The sequence below is a fragment of the Syngnathus leptorhynchus genome, chromosome 10 (assembly GCF_054491065.1).
Source record: "Syngnathus leptorhynchus isolate UIUO chromosome 10, UIUO_Slep, whole genome shotgun sequence".
Classification (NCBI taxonomy): domain Eukaryota; kingdom Metazoa; phylum Chordata; class Actinopteri; order Syngnathiformes; family Syngnathidae; genus Syngnathus; species Syngnathus leptorhynchus.
The window spans coordinates 6149306-6171577 of NC_141204.1; the positions used below are offsets into that span (position 1 = coordinate 6149306).

The 22272-nt window shown below is 41.7% G+C and overlaps 1 protein-coding gene and 1 long non-coding RNA gene across 2 annotated transcripts; one reads left to right on the plus strand and one right to left on the minus strand.

The window, feature by feature from the left end:
* Nucleotides 1-1697: 1697 nt before the first annotated feature.
* Nucleotides 1698-20371, minus strand: loxl4 (lysyl oxidase-like 4). The gene is made up of 15 exons (XM_085922649.1): nt 20327-20371; nt 18661-18994; nt 17273-17577; nt 16985-17199; nt 12756-12794; nt 12154-12367; nt 11894-12071; nt 7978-8132; nt 7737-7904; nt 7353-7515; nt 6707-6950; nt 5755-5870; nt 5322-5458; nt 3054-3165; nt 1698-2971 (listed from the first exon to the last, which is right to left on the minus strand). Exons 2-15 carry the CDS (start codon nt 18977-18979, stop codon nt 2901-2903), a joined length of 2436 nt encoding a protein of 811 aa, XP_085778775.1. The 5' UTR covers nt 18980-18994; nt 20327-20371; the 3' UTR covers nt 1698-2900.
* On the plus strand, nt 7242-8125 carry LOC147050121 (uncharacterized). Its single transcript, XR_015067455.1, has 3 exons — nt 7242-7510; nt 7637-7916; nt 7995-8125. It is a non-coding gene; the product is annotated as an uncharacterized LOC147050121 (long non-coding RNA).
* Nucleotides 20372-22272: the final 1901 nt, after the last annotated feature.

The following is a 22272-nucleotide window of genomic DNA, read 5'->3' on the forward strand; positions in this document are numbered from 1 at the left end:
CCACGACCCCAGCACATAAATCAGGCCAGTGGACCCCTACACCATCAGCGACTTACTAGAACACATTGTTTATTAAATATAAATTATATTAGATGAGAAATAAGTGGGATTGAAAATCTGTTTAGGAAGTATTCCAACCAGCATCTCCTATATCTACGTCATCTGCATTTATCATTGTGTCACCAATGCCTTGCTGGTCTTAAATAAAAAGGCATTGCAAAGCAAAAACAACATGTAACCATCACGAATGCAGGATAAATCATTAAAAGAATTTATTTGATATTAATTCATATTTATATTATATTTGTAGTAAGGCTTTTTTTGTAAAAAATAAAAAAAAAATTATATATATATTTTTAAATGACCGGCTTTTTTGACTTAAAAATAAATGACGTTGTTTGGTTGATCACACTGTGCATTTGACTTAAATGTCCACGACTTACAGAACTTTATTGCCAAGTTCCAGACAGTTGTGTTTGGAGATAAGTTTAGCTCGTTCTAAGGTGAGCAAATGTAGCGAAGCAGCTGCTTCGCTTTCATCCTGTTTACCAAACAGCTGTTTCATCCTGGTTTGCTGAGGGACCACTTCACAGACGTTCTGTTTTATTTCTGGGTGGACTTGTCAACCAAGAGCAAGTCAAACATTTTGTTATGACATTTCCTTCCCAGACGAACACTTTCGACCTGGTTTGATATGCTGCAATTTGGTCATCACTTCCAGGACACTCTGAGTGTTTGTATTACTCAAATAGTTTGGCGAGTTGTCGGCTTGTCTCGGAAGGGAAAGGGAAGGCGCTGTTTGCAGAGGATGAAGTCGAAAGCAAGTCCAACAGCTTGAAAGGCTTTGGCTTTTTCAGCTATGTGCTTGTAACTTAGTTCAAGTCATCTTTTTGTGGGCTGCAGGTGGAATGCAAATGTTACCCAACACAGCATCGTTTGTGTCGTTCAATGAGGAGAAAATTCAACAGACAAATAATCCGCACGAATCAACAGGAAGCAGACGGCCACTTAGTGTGTGACAATGAAGTTTTATTAATTCACAGTCATGATGGATGGATGGATGGATGGATGGATGGATGGATGGATGGATGGTGATTTGAAGTGACTTAGCCAGTGTTTATTCACACTTATCCTCCCTGTTTCTTCCAGCACAAATACAACAATCATACATTTGCACCAGAGAACAAAAAGATGGGGTACAAATGATGACAATTGTGTGTATGTGTGCATCACAGCAAAAAGCAACCAATCACATGCAGGACACGTGTTCAATGAGGTTTAAGTCCCTGAGAGCTTAGCTTTCTATGAAGGAGATTTTAAAGAAGCACCATTTGGCTCACACTCTCACTGGCCATTGGGTTGCTACACTTATTGCGGCAGTACATATGATGAACATGAAGCCAACTGCATACAATTTTAAATAACAATAGACTATAAACAGCAATTGTACATACGCACAAATAAAAAGCTCATTTTTATGCTCGGTGGAATGGTGTTGATTTTGAAAGGCTAGCAAATATAAAGGTCATTTTTAGAAAAGTAAGTCGTTTGACAAATGTGTTTTATACTTTATATATTTTCTATGGAAAAAGTTGGGAAAGTTCCACAGTTAATCGAACACACCAAATATTGTAATTAGGATTTTGCAAAATGCAGTTGAATGACAAAGTAAGAACAAGTGTTAGGGCCATGCTGAAAGTAACAAATATTATCCATTTAAAAATCATCTCTGGTCGTTTAAAAAAAAAAAAAAAACCCGAAATCATCTTTTTCCACCTCTAAATCATATCAGTCAGCCTCTGTCTTGCTTTTATGAAAAATATTTTCCCCAGTGTGCATAAAAGCACCCGCCATAGTTTTAACCCTAACCTTAAAACTAACCCAAACAGACATAATTAAAAGGCTTTTTTATATATAATTTCTACATATATTTATGCTTTCAAAGCCTGTTGGCATGCCCGCCACAAACATGTGGTCGTGTGACACTGTTGTTCCCTCCCATCCAAAAAGCTGGCAGAGAAAAATCCCGACAGTTGCGTTTTAATAACCACATTGAAAATAGAATAATTCATCTGTATTTTACTGTAAAGGTTATATATGGATAATGGAAGGGAAAAAAGAAAACTAACCTCTTTCTGTTGTGTGAACCCTATGAATAAATTAAATATCAGTATAAAAACTACATGTGAATATGAAAACACCAACTTTATATTTCACTGCACTAAAAAAAAATATATTAAGCATTCTGGTAAAGGTCAATATGGTAGTTAATTGAAGAGATTACAAGAATACTGATGTAAAAAAGATAAAGTGCTTTGTTACATAAAATTATTACTAAATGTTGTAAGCTTGTTGAAATGATAACAATTGTTTTTGTTATAAATTAGAAATGACTGACTTTGAAAAATAACAAAAAACTAACTGTCCTGCATTGTCTGATGTAATGATGTAAAATTCCATAGCACGGTTTCATGTCCATAGCTGATCCAATTAGTATTTAGAAAATGCCTCCAAGATCAATTTGCAGCAGAAAAAAACTATATATGATCTATATATCTCATATTGGTTATAAGCTTTGCCAAGTACTCCCACGCAACAGATTCAATAGTATTCCATGTGTGTAATGTTTGGGAAAAAAAAAGTAGTCCACATTCAGTCTTAAAAAAAAATAATAATGTGATATTAACATACCTTACTAAAATAATAACAGCAAAAAGCTGCATGAGTCGCTCTTTTGTTTAGCTACATGAGTCTCATGGATGTGACGTTTGATCCGCTGCCAAGCCAGGCAGCTTTTCCGTGTTCTTTGTTGTTGTGGCTGCGACTGTAAGCTTCCCAGAGGCCTCGATGTCATTACCCTATGCCCGCCCGAGAGCAGCGTCCGGAAGACTTTTAAATCTCTACACAAAGTTGTTGGTTATTTCCCTTTGGTGCTCAAACAGGTCTTCAATCTCTGCGCTGTATGCATCCCCTTGAAGGAGGATAAAAACGGTCAGAAAGTGGCAGAACGACGCAGTGGTGAAGTAGAAAAGTGGAGGAACTTTGGTGCTTACCTGCGTGACAGCCGTACAGAAAAGCTCTGTGGCCGTCGTACTTGCAGCGACAGCGCATCACGTTGTTCATGAAATCCGACTCGGCCATGTCCATAGAGGGGTTGATTTCCACCTGTCGGACAAAGGCGATCATTATCAGGTCCAGACAAAGATCGACCTACCGCCTGAGGATTGACATTTGCTGATGAAGCATTTTTTGTATCTTACACCTTATATATGCTGTAAAAAAGTTATTCCAACTACAGCTTTTTTTGGCATCTTATTGCGATAGTAAAGCCTCCGTTATTTGCAGCGCTGTAATCGCTGTTCTGTAAAATTGCTCAACCCACTTAAAACACGCAGTTACAGGCACAAAGGCGGAAAACGACAAGAAGGAAACCGTGACCTGGTAATAAACTTGGAAAGAATTTAATTTTGGTTTTCATTTCTCCTACAGTTAACAGCGTTGAGACCAGTTCACTTTGACTTCACCAAATTTGGAATGCGCATGCCCTGCAAAAGGTTTTGCAACGAAACACGTACAGTATGTGAGTAATGTGCCACATTTAGATCTAAATTGATATTTTACTGGAGGAACGTTACGGTGGTTTGCCATCGTTGTTTTTGATTGTAAGGCTCTTGCCAGCACTTAACATTCCAGTGTAAAATTATTTGACCGTATTTTTCAGACTATAGGGCACACCAGATTATAAGGTGCAGTCTCTATTTTTGGAAATGTCCATATATAGGGTGCACTGGGTTATGAGGTGCGCCGGGTTATAAGACGCACTCTCACTTTTTCTAAAAATTTAAGGATTTTAATTGCACTGTATAGTCAGAAAAAGTTATTCATGACATCAAATGCTTTAGGGATGACTTCACTTTGAACCTTTTGACAGCAAATGATGCATGTTTTAAAATGACGCCTTACTCAGCAACTGCTTCTTAACTTTCCTTGTAAATTAGCGATTGAATCTTTGCGTGAGAGGATTTAGTTTGGTGTTGTGTTGGTTCACTGAAAAGAGTGTGTTGCTTGGTTAGAAAGTGGCTATAAAAGTGGAAGAAATAGGGCAGGAGGAATTCCTTGGTGGCAAATTAGCCTTGTCGAATGGGAGGGGAGGCACAGGGGGAGCTTCAACGACAAGTGAGGTAATCGTTAACTTGGATAATTGCTGCGTTTCATTGGCACAGGGTGACTCTGCTGAAGCTGTACTCAAAAGTCAGAAATGTCAACTTGGGAACGTTAAATTAAAAAAACGCTTTGGCACTTCAGCCTAATTTGCTTAGTCACGTTATGAATCTTCCTTTGCACTGAATTATTTCTTACTTTTAATTCCTATCCTCCATATGCAACTATATAATTGTAACCAGCATGCTACAAAAACACTCAGCCACTGCTCAAGAATTGCGGATTAAACGTAAATAAAGTAAATGTTGCTCCAACCGACAAGTGTAATTACAATGAGTGAGTGTCTCAGACAAACATCACTCATTATAATTATCAGCCGAGAGTTCCCACACATGGGAGCCCATCGACGAGATGCAGACGGAGAAGTAAAAACGTGCGGGATGGGTAAGTCTGCGACAGTGAAATGGAGGATAATGACGAGCTGCAGTCCTTGATGTGTTTGACTCTGCGGACCGCAGACCTGATGGACTGGCTGAAGCTCAAGTAATGACAGAGCGAGAGAGAGAGAATGGTTGAGCTCGATTGGGAGGTTGGGATGTTAACAACGAAAATAGACGGACGGTATACAACCCGTAACCGACCGAGAGAATGTTGTGAGCCTGTGTGAATGAATCATTGGCCGTAAAATGACACTTTGTCATCTGAAAAGACATTTGAATTACATTCATTTGGTCATTGGTTGCCAAACAAGAAGAGTATAGAATGGAGTCGAAGAAAATATCATCAGCCAGAAATTATGTAAGATGGAGCTTTCTGAGCTTTTATGGAGACTGCTGGAAAATCAAAAATTCTTGACTTGAAATTGTCTGACTTCAAACACAAGAAAACATGATTGAGGACCACTGTTAGCTAGTTTTCACTTGGTTTGTGAATAGATCAATTGAAGTTTTGAAATAAATAAAAAAAAAAACGTAACTTTATGTAGCGTGATGTATCCGGATAACAATTATGTGACTTTGCTGTGCATCCCAACTTTGCTTCAAGGATTTCTTCCTTGTCAAAGATCCCAAATTTCAGACTTCAATGCAGAGTGGTTGAACTTGCTTTATAAATCATGCCAAACCTAGACTATGGTCAAGGCTGAGAGAGCATCTACTGACCTGGAAGATGTAATCTCCAGGCCGCACATCCGTCACGTCAACCCACTGACAGTCAATATCATGGCGGTAGGTATCCCAGCAGCCAACAGAGATACCCTGGTCGCCCATGTTGTAACAGGAAAAGCGCTTCGGGCCACCTAAAACAGCATTAACAAAAATTAAAATTAAATTCCCCCCTCATCATCAAAGTTAACTTAATGCCTGTCTCTTTAGAAATAACATTTGGTCATGAATGCCGATTTTTCACACAAGCTATTTCATCCATGATGTAACAAGCAAATGGAGAGTGAACAAAAAAGCACAGCAGCGATCTAATACATTAACCACAGAGTAAAAGTACACACTGCAGCTAAAATATTGATATTAATTTCCTGCTACTAATGGAAAAGTGAAGGTTTGGGAGGGGGGGGGGGTGAATGCTGGCGAATATTACCGTCTGGACAAAAAGTATCCTCCAGACAGAAACTGGCCTTATGTCCCTCTGCAACCCTGGTGCCGTTGAGAGTCAGCAAGTCATAATGCGTGAAAACCTCAATGCTGTGGTAATGCCTGAGATGAGAGAGCGAGATCAATGTAAGAGAGGGCATGCAAAATGGGGTTAGGTCTCCAGAAAAATAAATGCCGACTTACAGGAACCTGAAAAATCTACTTAGAATAAGTGTATGGACCAAATATTTATACCTGATTACTTCCCACGACTGAGCATGCATTTTTGCTTGCGCCGATTGCCGTTGAATGAACACTGCTCCCCTATGGCGTGCAGTCTCATGACCTCACCGCTTGAACACGAGCATGGGTGTCACCATAACACCTCTCACAGAAGCTTGTTTTAGCACCAGTGTCGTGCAGCCTGTTTACTCGCCATCGCTGAATGGAGGTCTTTGAACGCCAAGTCCATAGCACTAATATGCTGTCGAGACAACCACGGCCGATTTCGCTGTCCATTGTACCAACTCGCAACTTCACTAAATGGATCGCTTCACGTGTGCTTCTACATGACGGGGGCTTCATGTTTGAGATATTAGGGTTTGAATGGAACGGAGCTTGCCCATCGCTCAAGTGGAATGACGTCCACCACTCTTCATCTATTCACGTCTGCTGAATAAGCTTTTTCTTGTGTCGTGCATGCTACCAGCTGATTCCTCGTCATAATCTACATGTTTTTTTTCCGGCTGGTGATTAAATTAAATATAACTCCAAATAATTCCACACGGAGGCCATTAAACCGTGTTTTTCAAAAACCGCAACTCATCTGTGTCCAGGAACCTCTAAAATGAATGACCGCACGCTTAACCACAACATCCCATTTATAGTAAAACTTTCTTTCCATTGCAATAACTCTCAGCGAAACATGTAGAAAATGACCAAGTTCTGAGATGTGGTACCTGTGACACTGGTGCCAAGTCCAGCTCTCCCTCGTCGCTTTGGGTCGGAAATCAGAGCGTCCCAGGTTCATGATGCGCGAAGAGAAGCGCAGCAGGCGTCTGTGGCCGTAGGGCCAGTTCATGCGGGCGGCCGATGAGGACAGACAGTTTTCCTCATTGGCGCAGCTCAGCAGGTGCAGCGGGCGGTCTTCCAGGTAGGCCGTCTCCTGGACCAGTTGGGCATCCAGAACAAGGTCGGGAGCCGCTGATGCAGGAGACATAGCATTTCAATTTTTTTGTTAACATTTTTTTGCAGTTTATATTTTATATTGGAATGTTTATATATTATTTTAGATTTTTTTTTTATTTACTTTAAATTGTATTTAATCATTTACATTTCATTTGAGATTTTAAGTACTTTATTATTTTAAATTTTAGAAACTATTTTGTAAAAATTGGTTGTAATTATTACATTAAAAACATCAAAGTTCTTTCTCTTTTCTCATGCTTGTTGTCACTCAAGATCTCATTTTAGGTCTTAACTCCACAAGGGATTTGCTTTTTCCTTGGCTTATTTGCAACACCTATAGGAGCAGTCCCCAGATGAAGAGATTACAGCCCACCCATGAACGGATTTAAAGTTGACAAAGCGAAAAGTTTGTCTTACTCTCTGAGCAGGTGACCCCAGCCGCCTTCGGTCCACCGCCTCGCGGACAGTGCATGTGATTGTTACGGCGACACTGCTGAACCGAGAACTCGGTGCCGACGCAGTGAGTTCCGCTGAGGATCAGCTCGGCTGCATTTGGGTCGCTGGACCAGTACCAGGTATCCTGTCGGAGGCAAATGATTGCTTGTAATTTATTAGCCATCAGAGTGAATTAAAGGATGTGGCTATAGAGTGACCTCCAACTCTCCATTTGTTTTGTTGTCTTTCATTAACACCTCCGACAGAATGAAGAAGCGCTACAATTCATCAAAGAGATGGACCTGCATGCCGTCTCATTTTGAAAAAAAAACAAAACAGACTGATGTGGTGTCACGTGGAGGTTACCTGATGTGCACTCGCAGCAAATCCAAAACCTAGTTGTCTGCACACCACCATTGCCTCATTGATGCCCCAGTTCTCACTGCAGACTGAACCCCAACGCTTACGCCCGCCCACGTCCATTAGCACCTCCACTCGGCCTTCTGAAGGAACCCTGCCACCAGCCAGACGCACCTGCAAACAGATGTAAGATTATTCCACTTTGAATTCTGACACACTGCGTGTAAAAAAATTGCATTGTTCATACCGTGTACTCTGTGCCAGTTTTCGGGACGTTACAGCGCACTGAAGCATCCTGGCTGTGTTTGAACGTCCACGGTTGAACCTCCTGGAAGAAGCAGTCAAGGATGGAGCGCTCTGTCCCCGTGCACTGCACGCTGTTCATGTGGATGGGTCCGGTACCTGCACAGGTGAGAGATTTTGCTTTGTGTGGTCTCTGAATCGGGTCAACAACCGCATTGGGTACCACTGAATAATGTGTTTTAGTCTTATTCATATAAATGAACCCCCTCGCCCCCCCAAAAAAATTGCCAAGCCCCAATGAATGGTTGCCAAGAACCAAAACGAAACAGTGAAATTATAATGGATGAAAGCATCCTTGACAGAGATGGAAGATTTCATGACATTCATTCCTTCAAGGCCACCCAGTGTACGCGCACATTTATTTACGTCATGCGCTTATCGGCTGACATCTGGGCTTTTTTTTTTTTTTCTTCATCGTGCTTTCTCCACTTCAGAAACAATGAAAAGTTCATATCCATGGTGATAAAGAGTTCTTACAAGGCAACCTGTGGCATCGACTTTGGGGATCTGACACACCTCATTTCCAAGTTACCCTCTGGTGCTTTACAGCCACAAAACATATGCTAAATCCATCAAACAAGGGCAAATGTGTGTCAAGATTTGTTCTTTCTTCATTTGGTAATTAATGAAAACCAGAACCTCCAAAACGACATGAATCAAAGTTTTATGAATGCAAACAGTCGGTTATAATGACGCCGCTTTATGAAACCGCCCGACCAGATATGGCCTTAGTGTTTTCTTCATGCGTAAGACATAAACTATAAACTTGGAACTCGACGAGCATTTTAGCGAGTGCCAGGGCCACCATATCCGCAAAAACCAAATGGAAGGAGAGTAAAAGCCAGATAGACAGAGGAAATGAAAAATATCAGAGGCGATGGGGACCGAGAATGCAGGCTGGCTGGCTCTGTCGCTGTAAGATTGCAGCCCTGCTTCCACGTCGGTTACGCATGTGGCTAGAAATGTCGGAAAAACACATATCTGGCTCCTATCGCAATCGTGACCCCCAAAAGCTGAATTTATCGTGACAAGGGTGTGACAAGGGCCCACATGAGGGGGAAAAAAAACAACACAGCAGTAAAAAGCTGTACTTAAGAATTATTTTGGAAAAACTGTCACATGAATTCTCACAGGAGCAGCGGCACCCTTCTGATGAACATTTATGATGTTTTGCTCCCTCGTGTTTGTGGAGTAAACTCAATACAAATACACACGGTGGAGGGAAATTGTTAGATAAATACAATAAAATGAAACTGTTGGTGGAGAAACCGAAATATCCTATAATTTAGCTCTGTAATTTTGAGGTGGGTTGGATCACATTCACTGTCAATGGTCATAAGACAAATTTCCACATCATGCTATGAAATTAACTTGGTGATTGGCTGGCAATAATTCCAGGGAATGTCTCCATGATGCTAGTCAGGACAAACTCTGTAGAAAATGAATTAAATGCATTGTGATAGCATTGAGAAAAAGAAATTCTACAGTTGTGTAATTGTTGTGTCATTGTCAGCAAAGAAAATTAGCAATAACTACTACTACATGCTGGCATAGCATTAAAAAGTTCCACTTTTCGTAATATTTTTTTTTACTTTTCCATTCTGTTTTTCATGTTATTTTAGATTACGCTCGTTTACAGCGTCAATTTACTTGCAAAGTTTGGTCCGGTGTGAGTTTTCTTACAGAGTGATTAGAAGTGGCAGATGCCATCATAGGTTTATTTTATTAGAAATTAAACTCCATTTCAGGCACTGAAATAAACGTGCTGTCCTAGTTTTCCTCTTTCCACGAAACATGTCTGAGTCCATTTTTCTTCGCCAAAATTGTGTTAGTTGGGTAGTAATCTGCGCTGTCTGCGGCTGGTTAAATCCTACGAAACATGCCAGAAACATGTTGCTCCACGAGCGGGATTCCAAACATAATTTAGAAGTCTTAAGCCGATACGCCACTATACACAACTTTGTGTGTCTGTGTGTGTATGCCACACACGCAGGGAATGTCGGATTGAGACAGACTGGACACAATACAATCTGTCAGCACATTCTTACGTATGCTCATCATAAATAAATCAACCCGAGCGTTGTGGTAGCTGCGAGACTCTCGACTGAAAGTTTAGATGGAAATAATCCAAGCGCTCGGAGAATGTTTGCATGTAAAGAAGTAACCAGCAATAAAATGAAATGCTACCTGAACTGGAAAAAAAAGCAAGACATTGAACTGAAGTCCACATGATATTCAAACTCATGTGATATCTAAATTTAAAGGCATTTTTCCACATTTTTTTTTTTTGACTAGCCAGGCCAGACATCTTGATGTTACATTTCCAGTTCTAGGGTTATCATCATATGTCTCCTCTTTACCACAAAAACCGTGTACGACATCGGAGGTGTATTTTTGGTCAAATTCCGAATTGTACCGCGTTACGGACGTCAGAGGTCCCACTGTGTATTATTTCACGTAGAAATTAAACATCTACTAATTAAATCTTTATATAACTTTACCCAAAAATCCTTCTCTCTGTACAAAGTGGGAGTTTGTTCTCTCTAAAGAGTCTAATTTAGGGCAGTTCAAGCAACGTAAAGGCCTATGGTTATGTGGCCTTCACGGCACATGTAAAATTACAGCTTGCAGCCAAACGTCATATAGTGAACGTTATAGAAGAGGGAGTCATGCCGCGCTCTTTGAAGTGCCTTCGACCTGAATGAAGTTCCACGGTACACTAAGACCTGGGAGGGAGACAGTGTGCGTGTGCAGGAAGCGTTTTGTGTGTGAAGGTGTTATGTAAAGGGTCAAACGTGGCACTTGTCAGGGTTAAAACTACAGCCGCAGATCTCATTTTAAAGAAAGCGGTGTACATGTTAACCATGTCCGTGAATGGATGTGCTAACTGAATTAGACGATCAAAATGACATCATCACCAGTAGGGGTTAAAAGGTAACAAGGAGGGCTGATGTAACAGACTTCGTTTAAGCCATACAAGCAAACGGTCATGCCCCGTTTCCCCTTGATCAACGGGAGGGGAGAGCACACCCTGGCTTTAAGGCTTTTGGGTGGCCGTTCCCACGTCTACTTTGGGCGGGGATGCCAAGCACACACAGCTGGGTTGCTTGAACATTGTGGGACCTCTCAAAAGAGCACGTACGGTTCGGAACTGGAACAAAAATTCTGAGAAAAAGTCCACTGAGCACGACGTAGACAGAGAAACTGCATCATTACATTGGAGGTCCTGTTTTCTTTCTATTTATTTATTCAGGTTTAAAGTTAACCATGGTTAAGTAAGTGACAATTTTGCCTAAAAATTATTTGAGTAATATCTTGGACAGAATTTAAAATGAAATCTTTCACCAAGGAATTAACACATAAAAGTGAGCAAAGAGATTCATCCCAAAAAAATGTTGCACTTTAGGTTGAATCTCTGCAAAAAAGGCCGGCTATCATAAATATCTAATGCAAACTTTAAAATGATCGTTATTATAGAAAATCTTAAATATGAGTAAATCTCAGCTGACTCAATTCCCTGGCACAAATTTCAAACTGAGAGGCCACACTATATGTGAGTCAGAGTCTTTGAAAGGCATTTTTTTTGCTTTTTGAGCGCCCAAAGTTTAAACAAACCAACGCGGCTTAAAGTATTAGACATCATGTAAAAGTTGTGCAGATGTGAGCGCCTGACCGTCTTGGCAGGACGGCTTCAGTGTTACAGACAGACGTGATCTTATCTGATTAGTCAAGGCAGACTGCCGCTGACTTGAGATAAAACACATTCTGCAAAGGTTGCCGTATCTAGTCTGGAATCCCATCACGCTTGATAAACACTTTAAAAACCGCCCAGTCAAAACAAGCACATTGTTCCTTCTCACCTTGACCCATAAAGGCGCCTTGCAGTGCATCCTTGGCGGTACCGAAGCCCAGCTCTCTGCACACCACGCTAGCCGCCGTCCGCTCCCACAAGTGGTCCACAATGGTGCCCCATTTTCCATCTCGGAGCACCTCCACGCGACCCTCGCCGAGTCTGGGCCCGGCCTTCAGACGCACAGGCTGTGCCGAAGAACAGGAAGGGAAGTCAAAGCCGACACCGCATGAATTCACTTGTGGTTTTAGATTCATCGAGCAGTCTTACCACAACTGGGTACGGGGCTTGAGGTCTCCCTGAGGAAATCCTGGAAAACTGAGGGCCCGGAACACATTTGACCACAGCGTGCCGTCCGTTCTTACAGGGGGCAGGGCTACGAGGGATTGAGAGCTGACCAAGACACTCGGACAAGGTGTTCTCAGTGCCCAGGCAGTTGACCTTTTCTACCCAGAAGCCCTTCTTCTTGGATATGATGCTCAACCTAAAAAGACATGAAAGTGAGGTTCCAAACTTCAAATGCATGCAGCTTGTTGTGGTTGCGACAAATTGAAGTTTCCTGGCTTAAGATGTCGTGTCAGAGGCAGACCGCTGGGTTAACTCCATTGAAATTGACGCCCCATTTCACACTGTCTATTTTTTATGTAAACAGCAGACATGTTTTGACCCTTGCATTTCCAGAGGTGGTACTGTGATGCCCCTTTCACGTTGGCATTTATTTTGCTTTGTCTTCCACATTTATCACGGCTCACTGTCATGTCCAACCGGCACTGAAACTGAAATTCGTTTTCGAGTCTACCCACAAATTTCCCAACTTCAACGGAAGTATGTGAGGCATAACAGACAGCTTTTTCTGTGTAAGTATCACTGACCTTGTTGAAGGATCTGCCACCTTGGTGTCCCATATTTTCCTGTAAATAAACAAAGAGAGGAAATGGTCCTATCAGGTGTGTGTATCAACTGTGGTTGCGCGCACACATCATCCTGTGAGGTGATCTCAGTGACCTCACGCTGGTTCGACGTAACAGTGACTTTAAGATATACTCTGGCTTCTGTTGTTTGTTTTCTATGTAACCTGGCCACACAAGACACATACACATGCACATTGCATGTTCTTCCTCAGTGACCAAAACTATTCACCACTCTGGCAATGACTTTCTACTGCTCCAAATATAACTTTTGTATATAAAACACTGGTTTTCAAGGAAGATTTGGAATACAAATGGTGCAGGCTGGGATAAGTTCAGTATTCCTCTGGATATCTTTTCTGTATTGATTTTATTGTAGTCCCTTCGGAATCTGAGCTGACTGTTTTTTATGTTTAACGAGAGTGATAACAATGAATTAGACATTTTTAGGATGTTAAGTAACAGCACTTTCTGAAATACCGCCAGATGACATTAAAAATAGTAATTATAGGTTTCTCAAAATAAAAAAATAAAAAAATTGTGTTTAACTGTTTTGCCACTCTTTTAGTCAACAAGGCCTCAATGTAAATACAGCCAAAAATTGTTCAAGAGCAGCATTTCTGGGAAAAACCAAGGCATTTTCTGCCAGTTGTAGAATTATGCAGTACATCGCGGGTGCTGAGGGAAGCCTTCCGTTCACCAGACTAGCACACCAACATGCCACAAATGGAGTGTGCCGGGAAGGCTTCCAAACCTTGTGCTGTGCAAATACTATTATGGATGTTCACATTGATTATGCTATGTAGTCAACGTGGTAAAAAAAAAAAAATCAATCAAATTTGGACATATGTGAGGTCTTACACATTTAGACTTTTTTTTTTTTTTTTACCTCATGCATGAACGCCCATCCGTTCATTTCCAAAATCAAATGTGGCCCTAACAAAACTGTACTGTAATTTGCCCCCTCATAAATAAGCCAACCAAAATGAGCCCAGCCGATGCACATTTGCTTGTTGACAGAAACAGGTAAATATTTTCACATGCATATTTTGGGCATGAATAATTTATATATTGGACGTTTTAGTGAGAATGCAAGCCTCATTAAGTCGGTGCACTAAAATCAAGAGCAGCATTGTTACAGCAATGACGTTAGTGTCGCTGGCAGCTGACACTTTCCTCAATCACTCGTCGTGCTGTACTTTGCACAAATATGTTTTTCAAGAATAAAACTTGTTTTGAGGAGAGAAAATACTCATTACATTCATCACTGTTAATTAGTTCGTAGCGAGAGGCGTTTTGCAATTTGCTACTTCTAAATCAAAACACGAAATAAACGTGTGTGCAAGATGTGTTGCCAGATGCCCAAACAGTTGACGTCATATGAAACGCACAAGTGAAATGATGCTATTCGGCAGGTGCAGAACAATCAGATAAACGTCACAGCGGCCCCAGACATGTTATTTGACACAGTATGTCCTCAGTTGCTCTTGTAAAATGTGTTTAGTGTCTATTATGTGGCTCAGCATGCCGACAGCTCCCAGAAACCCACACGAACAATTGTATGACCTCACCACAAAGGTTCTGTTAGATTGTTAACTCGAAGCTTAGTTTTGTTGAGTCAAGAAATTTGACATTTACTTATTACTGCCCACATGATTTGAAAAGAAAAATATATGGCATTAAATGTTCTTGTGACAGGTTTAAGTCCCTAAATCAAAAGCCAGATGAAAAAAGGCGGTCAGCTGCTTATTCAACGTCTGGCACAGCAACCATAATTAAAGATATTTCACACAAGCAAGTGAAAATTACATTCGACTGGTGGGGCTTGTTTTTTTTTTCCCCTCTATCTCTGGCGAGGTGGTCTTCCTCTCTCACACGCAACTATAATGGAGGGTGTTTTTTTTTTCACTCGCAGCACAAACCCCAGCAAGCCTCGCGTCTGACCAACCTGCAATTACAGCATCTTAAGAATCATATCCAAGACACACAGGCGGCCCCAGAGAAGCGGCCTGGTGAAGGATTTCTAAGAATGGCTTTCGCAAGATGGAGGAACATGGAGGAGTGTCCCCGACAGTCATGCAAGCACGCAACACGATCCCGTAAGTGTTTCTTGGCTTGCCATCTAGGGTGCAGATGTTACGAAGAATGTCAACGTCATATTGTCTGAAAGGGAATTGTTTTGGTTGCTCACATAGAGTAATTATAGTATCTATTTTAATCTGTGCTTACAATGAGGAAAACAAATCATTCACAGAGAGAGCACGGTCGTCATGCTCTTGGAGATAAACATTGCTGTACCAACACACGGAGAAGTTACAACTAGGAGTAATTAAAGCAGGCCGATGGATTGTTGTGTGGGACTGACTGTACTCCCATACAATTCTGTTTGTAGAGAATCAAACTTGCATGTTTTCGGTCAATGGTAAAAGGCTCAAGCACAGGCATATATCAAAGGTGATTGGAGCTTTGTTTGAGTCTTATGAATTTTGTTACGTACGATCACATTTTGAAGTAATTGAGACCAAATACACAAAATGGCTTGAGTAAGACTTGTCTGTGGACCAAAGAAGAACAGCTTAAGTCGCCTATTCAGGCAATGGCTCACCTCAACTGGAGATTGACTGAGATATGAATTTCCTGATGAGTAACAGTCTCCATAGTCAATCAAGGAAATTTTGTGACGTGGTGAGTCCTGTTATTGAGTTGACAGTACTTAACCACTGCCGCAATGCTATTATGGAAACTAACCGTTGCCCAATACCTAGAGTAGTTGCAGCATGCTGGAGTCAAAAACACTTTGTGAAAGACACTCCGATCTTTTGTGGAGACGGAAAGAAAATAAAGCACTTTTAGACACATCATTATGGTTTGAAAGCTAGTATGACACCAAATTCCAAAGCATTTTAGGACACCTTAGGACAATCTATTTAAAGGAGACCGTCAAGGCAGAATCTGACTGATACAATTGGATTCGAACAAATTTCCCAAACTGTTCCTGCAAGTTCCTGCAAGTCACATGACTCGCCAGTTACAAAATTGCTAAATCCACGATATGATTGTTGCTGTGTTTGGATTTGCGAATCTTCCCTATCTCTCCATTAGTCTGTGCAGATGCAGATAATGTAGACAATGGAAGCGCATGCAATGATCTATCAAAAAATAATAAGCCCTGGCACAGCCGTAATGGTAACCACTGTCGGAAGACGATGTTAAAAGTGAAGCGCAGCATCGCTGACTCCAGCCTCTATATGCTCTACCGCCAATAAAATGGGCTACTTCACACAAAAAAAAAAAAACGTTCATCTGGCCTCACACCACCGTATCGACGGAACAGTTAAAGCACAATCACGAGGTGATATTACACCTCGGGACAGGAATCCAAAATTAAAAGCATTGTTATTTGTTTCGAGAGCGAAGATAGCATCAAAGAGCCACAGAGGCAATGAGGTGCACCGGGGGATGATTTGCCTGGAAAGAGGTGTGAAGAAAAGCTTTGCTAGGGACGGAGATGTCCCTTATCATTACCCCAAGGCTGAGGAGAGGAGGGGAGGGGACCTCTCGCGGTGGTGTGGCTGAGGGGGCGAAGATAAGCGTGACAGAAGGTTTTACTTATTCTGCCGCTTAACTGGACGCTCTTTGCTTTTTATTCTTTGCTGACTTTTTAATTATTTAACAGCGATGCAGATCTCTGTAGACATTGTTGACAGAAGGAGAAACACAAGGCCTTTTGCTATAATTCAGCGCATACTAGTAATATTTTAGTGACATCACAAATTTCAAGCATTTCAACCCTGTGATGACCTTACGTCATGTTTTCTCCTGAGACCTTTTACGACCTCTTAAAAAAAAGTTGGCTTTTAAAATCACACAAAATTCCATTAAGTCAGTCAGTAAACACATTACTCCTCATTCTATTGACTCAGGGTTTTGTGTAGGCTTTCCTACTTCTTGCGTTTGATTGGTCGGCTTTAACGTCCCTGCTGATGTGTCATTGCACAACCTAGATTGCAACCATTATAACATTACACTGTGTGATTTTAGCCAATATGATTTAGTTGGTTATTTGTAGGGGCCTATTATGTTCTCTTTGTGTATTTGTCTTTATTACAAATATTATGTGTAATTCTCCAACTCACCCAACACTGACTGTCAATGACTGGGACGTGTTCTACTAAGCACAGATGTGTACTCACTTGTACATTTTGAGGTTGGGTTGAGCGGCGTCGGGAAAGCCTAGCATCCCGCACACCACTCTGCTGCTGTTCAGACTCCAGCCCATGTCGCACACCTGCCTCCATCTCCCCGCGTGCTTCACTTGCACCACACCTTCAGTCACCAAGGTCTTCTTCTTAGTCGACATGAGGATGGGCTTCAGGCGGACCTCCTCGATTCGGACCTTGCTGCGACCCTGATGGAAGGAAGTTATCGTGTTAGGAACTTCAACAGCTGTGAGGCGTTGGCGGGCGCTGTGGGGACCATACCTGGTGAAGTTGCTGCCTGTGGATTCTGGGAACCTCGTATGGATGTCCATTCCCATTATATCCATATCCAGAGTGCCTGCGGGTAGCCACAAGGCTTTGCCACTGGGGCGAGGGAATCCCATTGGAGCTGATGGCATTGCTGTGGTCTCCAGTGCTGGTCGTCTGTTCCCGACTGCGCTCCGTGGTACACACCACCCCCATGTCTTCAGCGTGCTTGCAGTCGTTCACCCCCCAGCCATTGTGCTTGCAGTCCTTTATGGACTTCTCGGAACCGTTGCATCGAACGTTGTCCATCCATATGGGACCTTGATGGAGGAAAGCAAGCTTGTTATTAAGCATGTTATCCAGTCAAGCTTGTTCTGGAAACAGACCACACAAGATCTGAAAAGTGATCTTCATATATGTGACTTAAACTGGCAGCCTGATTAGGGGTTGCACCTTTGCGGCGTGTTCAGAAGTTGAGTGTTTTACGATTGTGCCTCTCATATTCCTTCCTCGTTGTCTTTAATTTGGATTTAAAAGCAGCAGTAAAGAATGTCCATGAACCGCAGCAAGTGTTGCAAACCTGTGGTAAGGTCCATGCTGTCATTACTCTAAAACAAATGCCCCAATGTTTTTTTTTTTTTTATGCACGAGTTCCTCTAGTCTGCCAGGCGACCTTAACGAGATGTCATCTTTGTGCCTTTATGATGTCAGTTATTTCGGGTGTCTTAATTACTGCCGTTGGCATACGGTAAGCATGTTTTAAAGTATTTAGCAACCGGTACGATATAATTGGCCAGCATTTGGAGCAACATAAAACGTTTAAGATTAATGATTTTTGCCATCTGCACGTCAAGAGCTGTATGACAGTGATCACTTGAGCCACATTTCCACCAGACAGTGCATTCTGTCAGTTCCATCTGGTTTGCTTTTCCATCACCGCAGCAAGCTCAACAGTGAGAAGAAACATGACAGTCAAGACAATGATGGATGCCTTCCAACATGTGTTCTTTTTTTTGCGTGATGCAACTGAAGGCATATTTTCTTTAGGCAAAGTGATGTTTAGTGTTCTTTCATTCATCTTGTTCTGAGTGGGAAAGTGATCCCAGGAGCATCAGCCATGTGAATCATGTTCTGTGATTCATGGTCTTCCCGTTGCCATAGAGAGAAGGCAATACGCCAAGAAGCATTTTTTGTCTAACGTGGCCTTCTAATGGACATTCAATGGTGGACGTTCTTCTCAACCTGAAATTGTATGTCATCAATCTTGGACTGAAACTGAATGAAATTAGGGCCTGAACACAAGTTGAAAGTCTCTCAATTGATAACCTGAGTCTGAACCTTCAGGTAGATGCCACTGGACTGAGATTAGCCAAAATGTGCCCAAAAAAAAAGATCACTCTTACCCTCTCCTTCCCCATACTTGGCGCTGTGTGCCCATGTGACGCCGCCCTGGAAGCCCAGCTCTCGGCACACAACGTTGACCAACTGGATGTCCACCTCGTCGTCGCACACGGTGCCCCACGTGTTGTTGTGCAGCACTTCCACACGACCCTCGTGAGGCTCCCGTGCAGAGTTTCCCGCCAGACGCACCTTGGCGGCAGGTGCACGCGCCGCCCTGCGCTGACCGGAAGCGGTGCGGCGCGGCTCAGCAGCCGAGAGCAACACGAGAAAGAGGAAGAGAAAGCAGCTGAAGCAGATAGCGTGGGACATTGTGATGGACATTGTGACAGGAGGGATCTGTGGAGATAAAACAATGAGTCACTTTCAGCTATAGAAAAAAAGATATTTTACACTCTTCAACCCAAAAGGCTCAGTATAACTGACCCAGCACGTGCTTGGTCCTTTGTGGACCCAGCGTTGGGTTTGCCACCTCACCCAATTTGGTTTGCTTTTAACCCAGCAGTTTTAGGAGTGTGCCCTTGATTTGCACTTTGAATACCACCAGCTTAGGGCCTGTTATTTTAAGGTCAAATAACTGCCTTAAAGAATTTTGTGAATTTTCTTCCAGCAAGATTAGTAACGGCAGAGGTTTGAACGTATTACGCTATAAAACAGGTGGATCAAAAAGGACTGATCTTTAAATGAATAACCCAGAAATTTCAGTCAGAATAAATAGGGCAAATAAAATTGGTCAAATTGTCCCAGTCGTTTTGAAAGTGGAGAAAGATGGCTTTTGAACATCTGTTAACAACTTGTACCCAAGATGCCCGTTTGGCAAGAGGAAGCTCGCCTGCCCGTAGTAAACCCACACAAGCATTGGAGTGAACCATCCAAACCCCACACATAAAAACCACTACAGAGAGTCGAACCCCAAACCTGAGAACTGTGAGTCAGACTTAGAAACCACTAGTTCACCGTGCCCCCACCCCGTTAAATATCACTGCATATAATTAAGCAGCGGTTGACTTCTTTTTACCTTTGCATGACAGTTAAAGATGTCATGACGCATCAAGTCGACTCAGCCTCACTGTCTACTTCTCGTTGCACTACAGAGCTTTAATTATACTTCTTTTTTTGCCAGAATTAAGTCATAATTTTGTCAAAAAAAGATGGGTGATTTAAATTCTGAATTGGATGAATGCTTGACTTATTTATGTGAAGATGAATACTGAATGATTGGAGGTGAGAAGAGGCTTAATTTTTAAAAGAGCAACAATGACATCTTCTGGACATTCCAGTTGGGTGCCTGCTCAGTTGAAGAATAAAACCGCCTTATTACTTACTACTTTAAATGTGAATTAAAAATGATGTAAATATATTTGAGTTTAATCTATTGAACTGTAATTTCACCTCGGTCACTCAAAGGAAATAAATTCAGCACCTGTTTGTATTGCAAGCTGCATAAAAACTCAATAAAGCTTCAAGAAAGGTTTTAATTGGAGGTGAACAAGCACAATGTAGTTCCGGACTCCAAAAGTAAAATCACAGCACTAATGCTTTCAAGAGTGTTTTTTTTTTTTTTTAAAAGTCTTCAAAAACAACTAATAATTCATGTGAATACAAATAAGACAAAAACAATAGGTTAAATGTGAACTATTAAGTATAGAGAAAAAGGCAAGGTTCACTGACCTGACAAGGAGCAAAGTGTGTGCGCAGTCGTGGATGTCTTGAGTGAAGGAGTGAGTCTACAAAAAAAAAATCTCCTCTCACTTCAATCCCTCCTTCTCCATATATCTCCTCCCTGACTCCATGTGTCCCTCCCTCCTCCTCCTTCACATCGCTCTCGTGCAAAGAACATAAAGCTTCAGATTGTGCTTTTATTGACATGATAAGAGGCCCGACTCTGTGCACTCGCTATGAATAACAGATGCTGAGGAGGCGCGAGTTATTTTTGCGGACAAGTGTAATTGTAGTGCGGGGTGTGAGAAGTGAATGGAAACGGTAGCGAGTTGGAGAAAACAATTCTTTCCATTCACAGAGGAGCAATATGTTTGCCAATTGTTTTCACAACAGCACAATAACTTTGTGCTGACCAAACCTTAGCGGGAAAAGTCGTAATGTCACAATGATGAGGTTTCACTTCAGGGTTCAGCCTCTAAAGTGTGTCTGCGGCTTTTCAAATAATCTACACAGCCCTCAAATGACAAGTTCTTGTGATTTAAAAGGAAATTATTTCTGCTTGAGCAATGTCTGATTTTAATGCAATTGAGATGACGCTACAATTGGCCGACAGTCGGCTATGTTCCACCCCACAACGGCGCAAACGCCCTGTTTGTGCCCAATTCTACCTAAGCAATGACTACTCTGTCATTGCTTTCACTGTCATTATTATCTTCTATAGACGTCATTTATTATTTGCACTAATGTAAGACAAGTTAGAAATAGCTTTTAATCTTTTTCATTAGTGTTTTGTCGTAATATTTATAATTATTAAAAGACATTTGCAAGGGAAATCTTTGAATTATGTAACATTTTAATGATTTAGTGTTAACAGTGTCTTACTTCTTTTCACACTTGTATCATATATGTTCTTTTTATTTACACTTCTTTCTACATTGAATTTATCATAAGTCTTCAAAGATGGGAAGATGTGTTTTGGGGGTTACGATAATAGCGACTAACACAGTTAACGTAAGATATTACATTGCTGATGGTTAATCGGCTATCGTCCTTCTTCCCAAAATGAAAATCTATGCTCAACAATTCAGAAATTGACTTCAAATGTTTCATCTCGGAGAGAATTGCATTTTCAACAAGATTATGCAAATATGACCTCACATTTCTCATTCGCTCTCTGATTGGCCACCGACACATTTTACACAAGATAACACGAAAGCATGTTACACAAGCGCAGGGGGAGGGCGAACATGCGTGTGACCAACAGGAAGGCCTTGCTTCAGGAATAGATCCAAACATCCAGAGTTGCAAGTGTCTTAAAGAAGCTTCCCGCACCGCAGCGTAGATATTTCCTTGTCGAGAGCACCGCAAACCACCAGCGTTCAAAATAGCCGCCGCCTCAAATGTAGCTACGGTGAACGTGACTGATGAGAAAACGACATACCACCCCGAGCCAAGAGTATGTTACTATTGTCAAACGTATTATCACGCTCCAGGGAGCAGAAAGATTCATCAGCGGAGACGTCAAATGTGACAAAAACGTGTTGCTCTTTTTTTTGTTTTTTTTCCAACCAAGGGTCACTTGAGCACAACTTGGGATCCATCAAACATCTTTAAATGTGTTTATTTATTTATTTTCCTTAATCACCTGTTACCAAATTAGCTACATGGTCAAGTTTGGCTATGGGGCGTTGTGTTGATAAACTATTTCAGGTTTCAAGTAAACCTCGGCGGCATCCTTTTTTAAGTCTGTCTGGTTTATTCTTAGACTCATTGCACATCCATGAAGTTTTAGGTTGCTGCATTGCATGTGTGACTTTTTGTGCACATGTGTAAAAAGGCTGTAATTGGGATGTTTATGTGTTGTACGCGAGTACACGTGATGGTGGGGGGACTGGGCAGGTGGTCCCGCCCTGACTGGTAAATCCGTACAGGAAAAGCAGACCCCCTATTAGCGA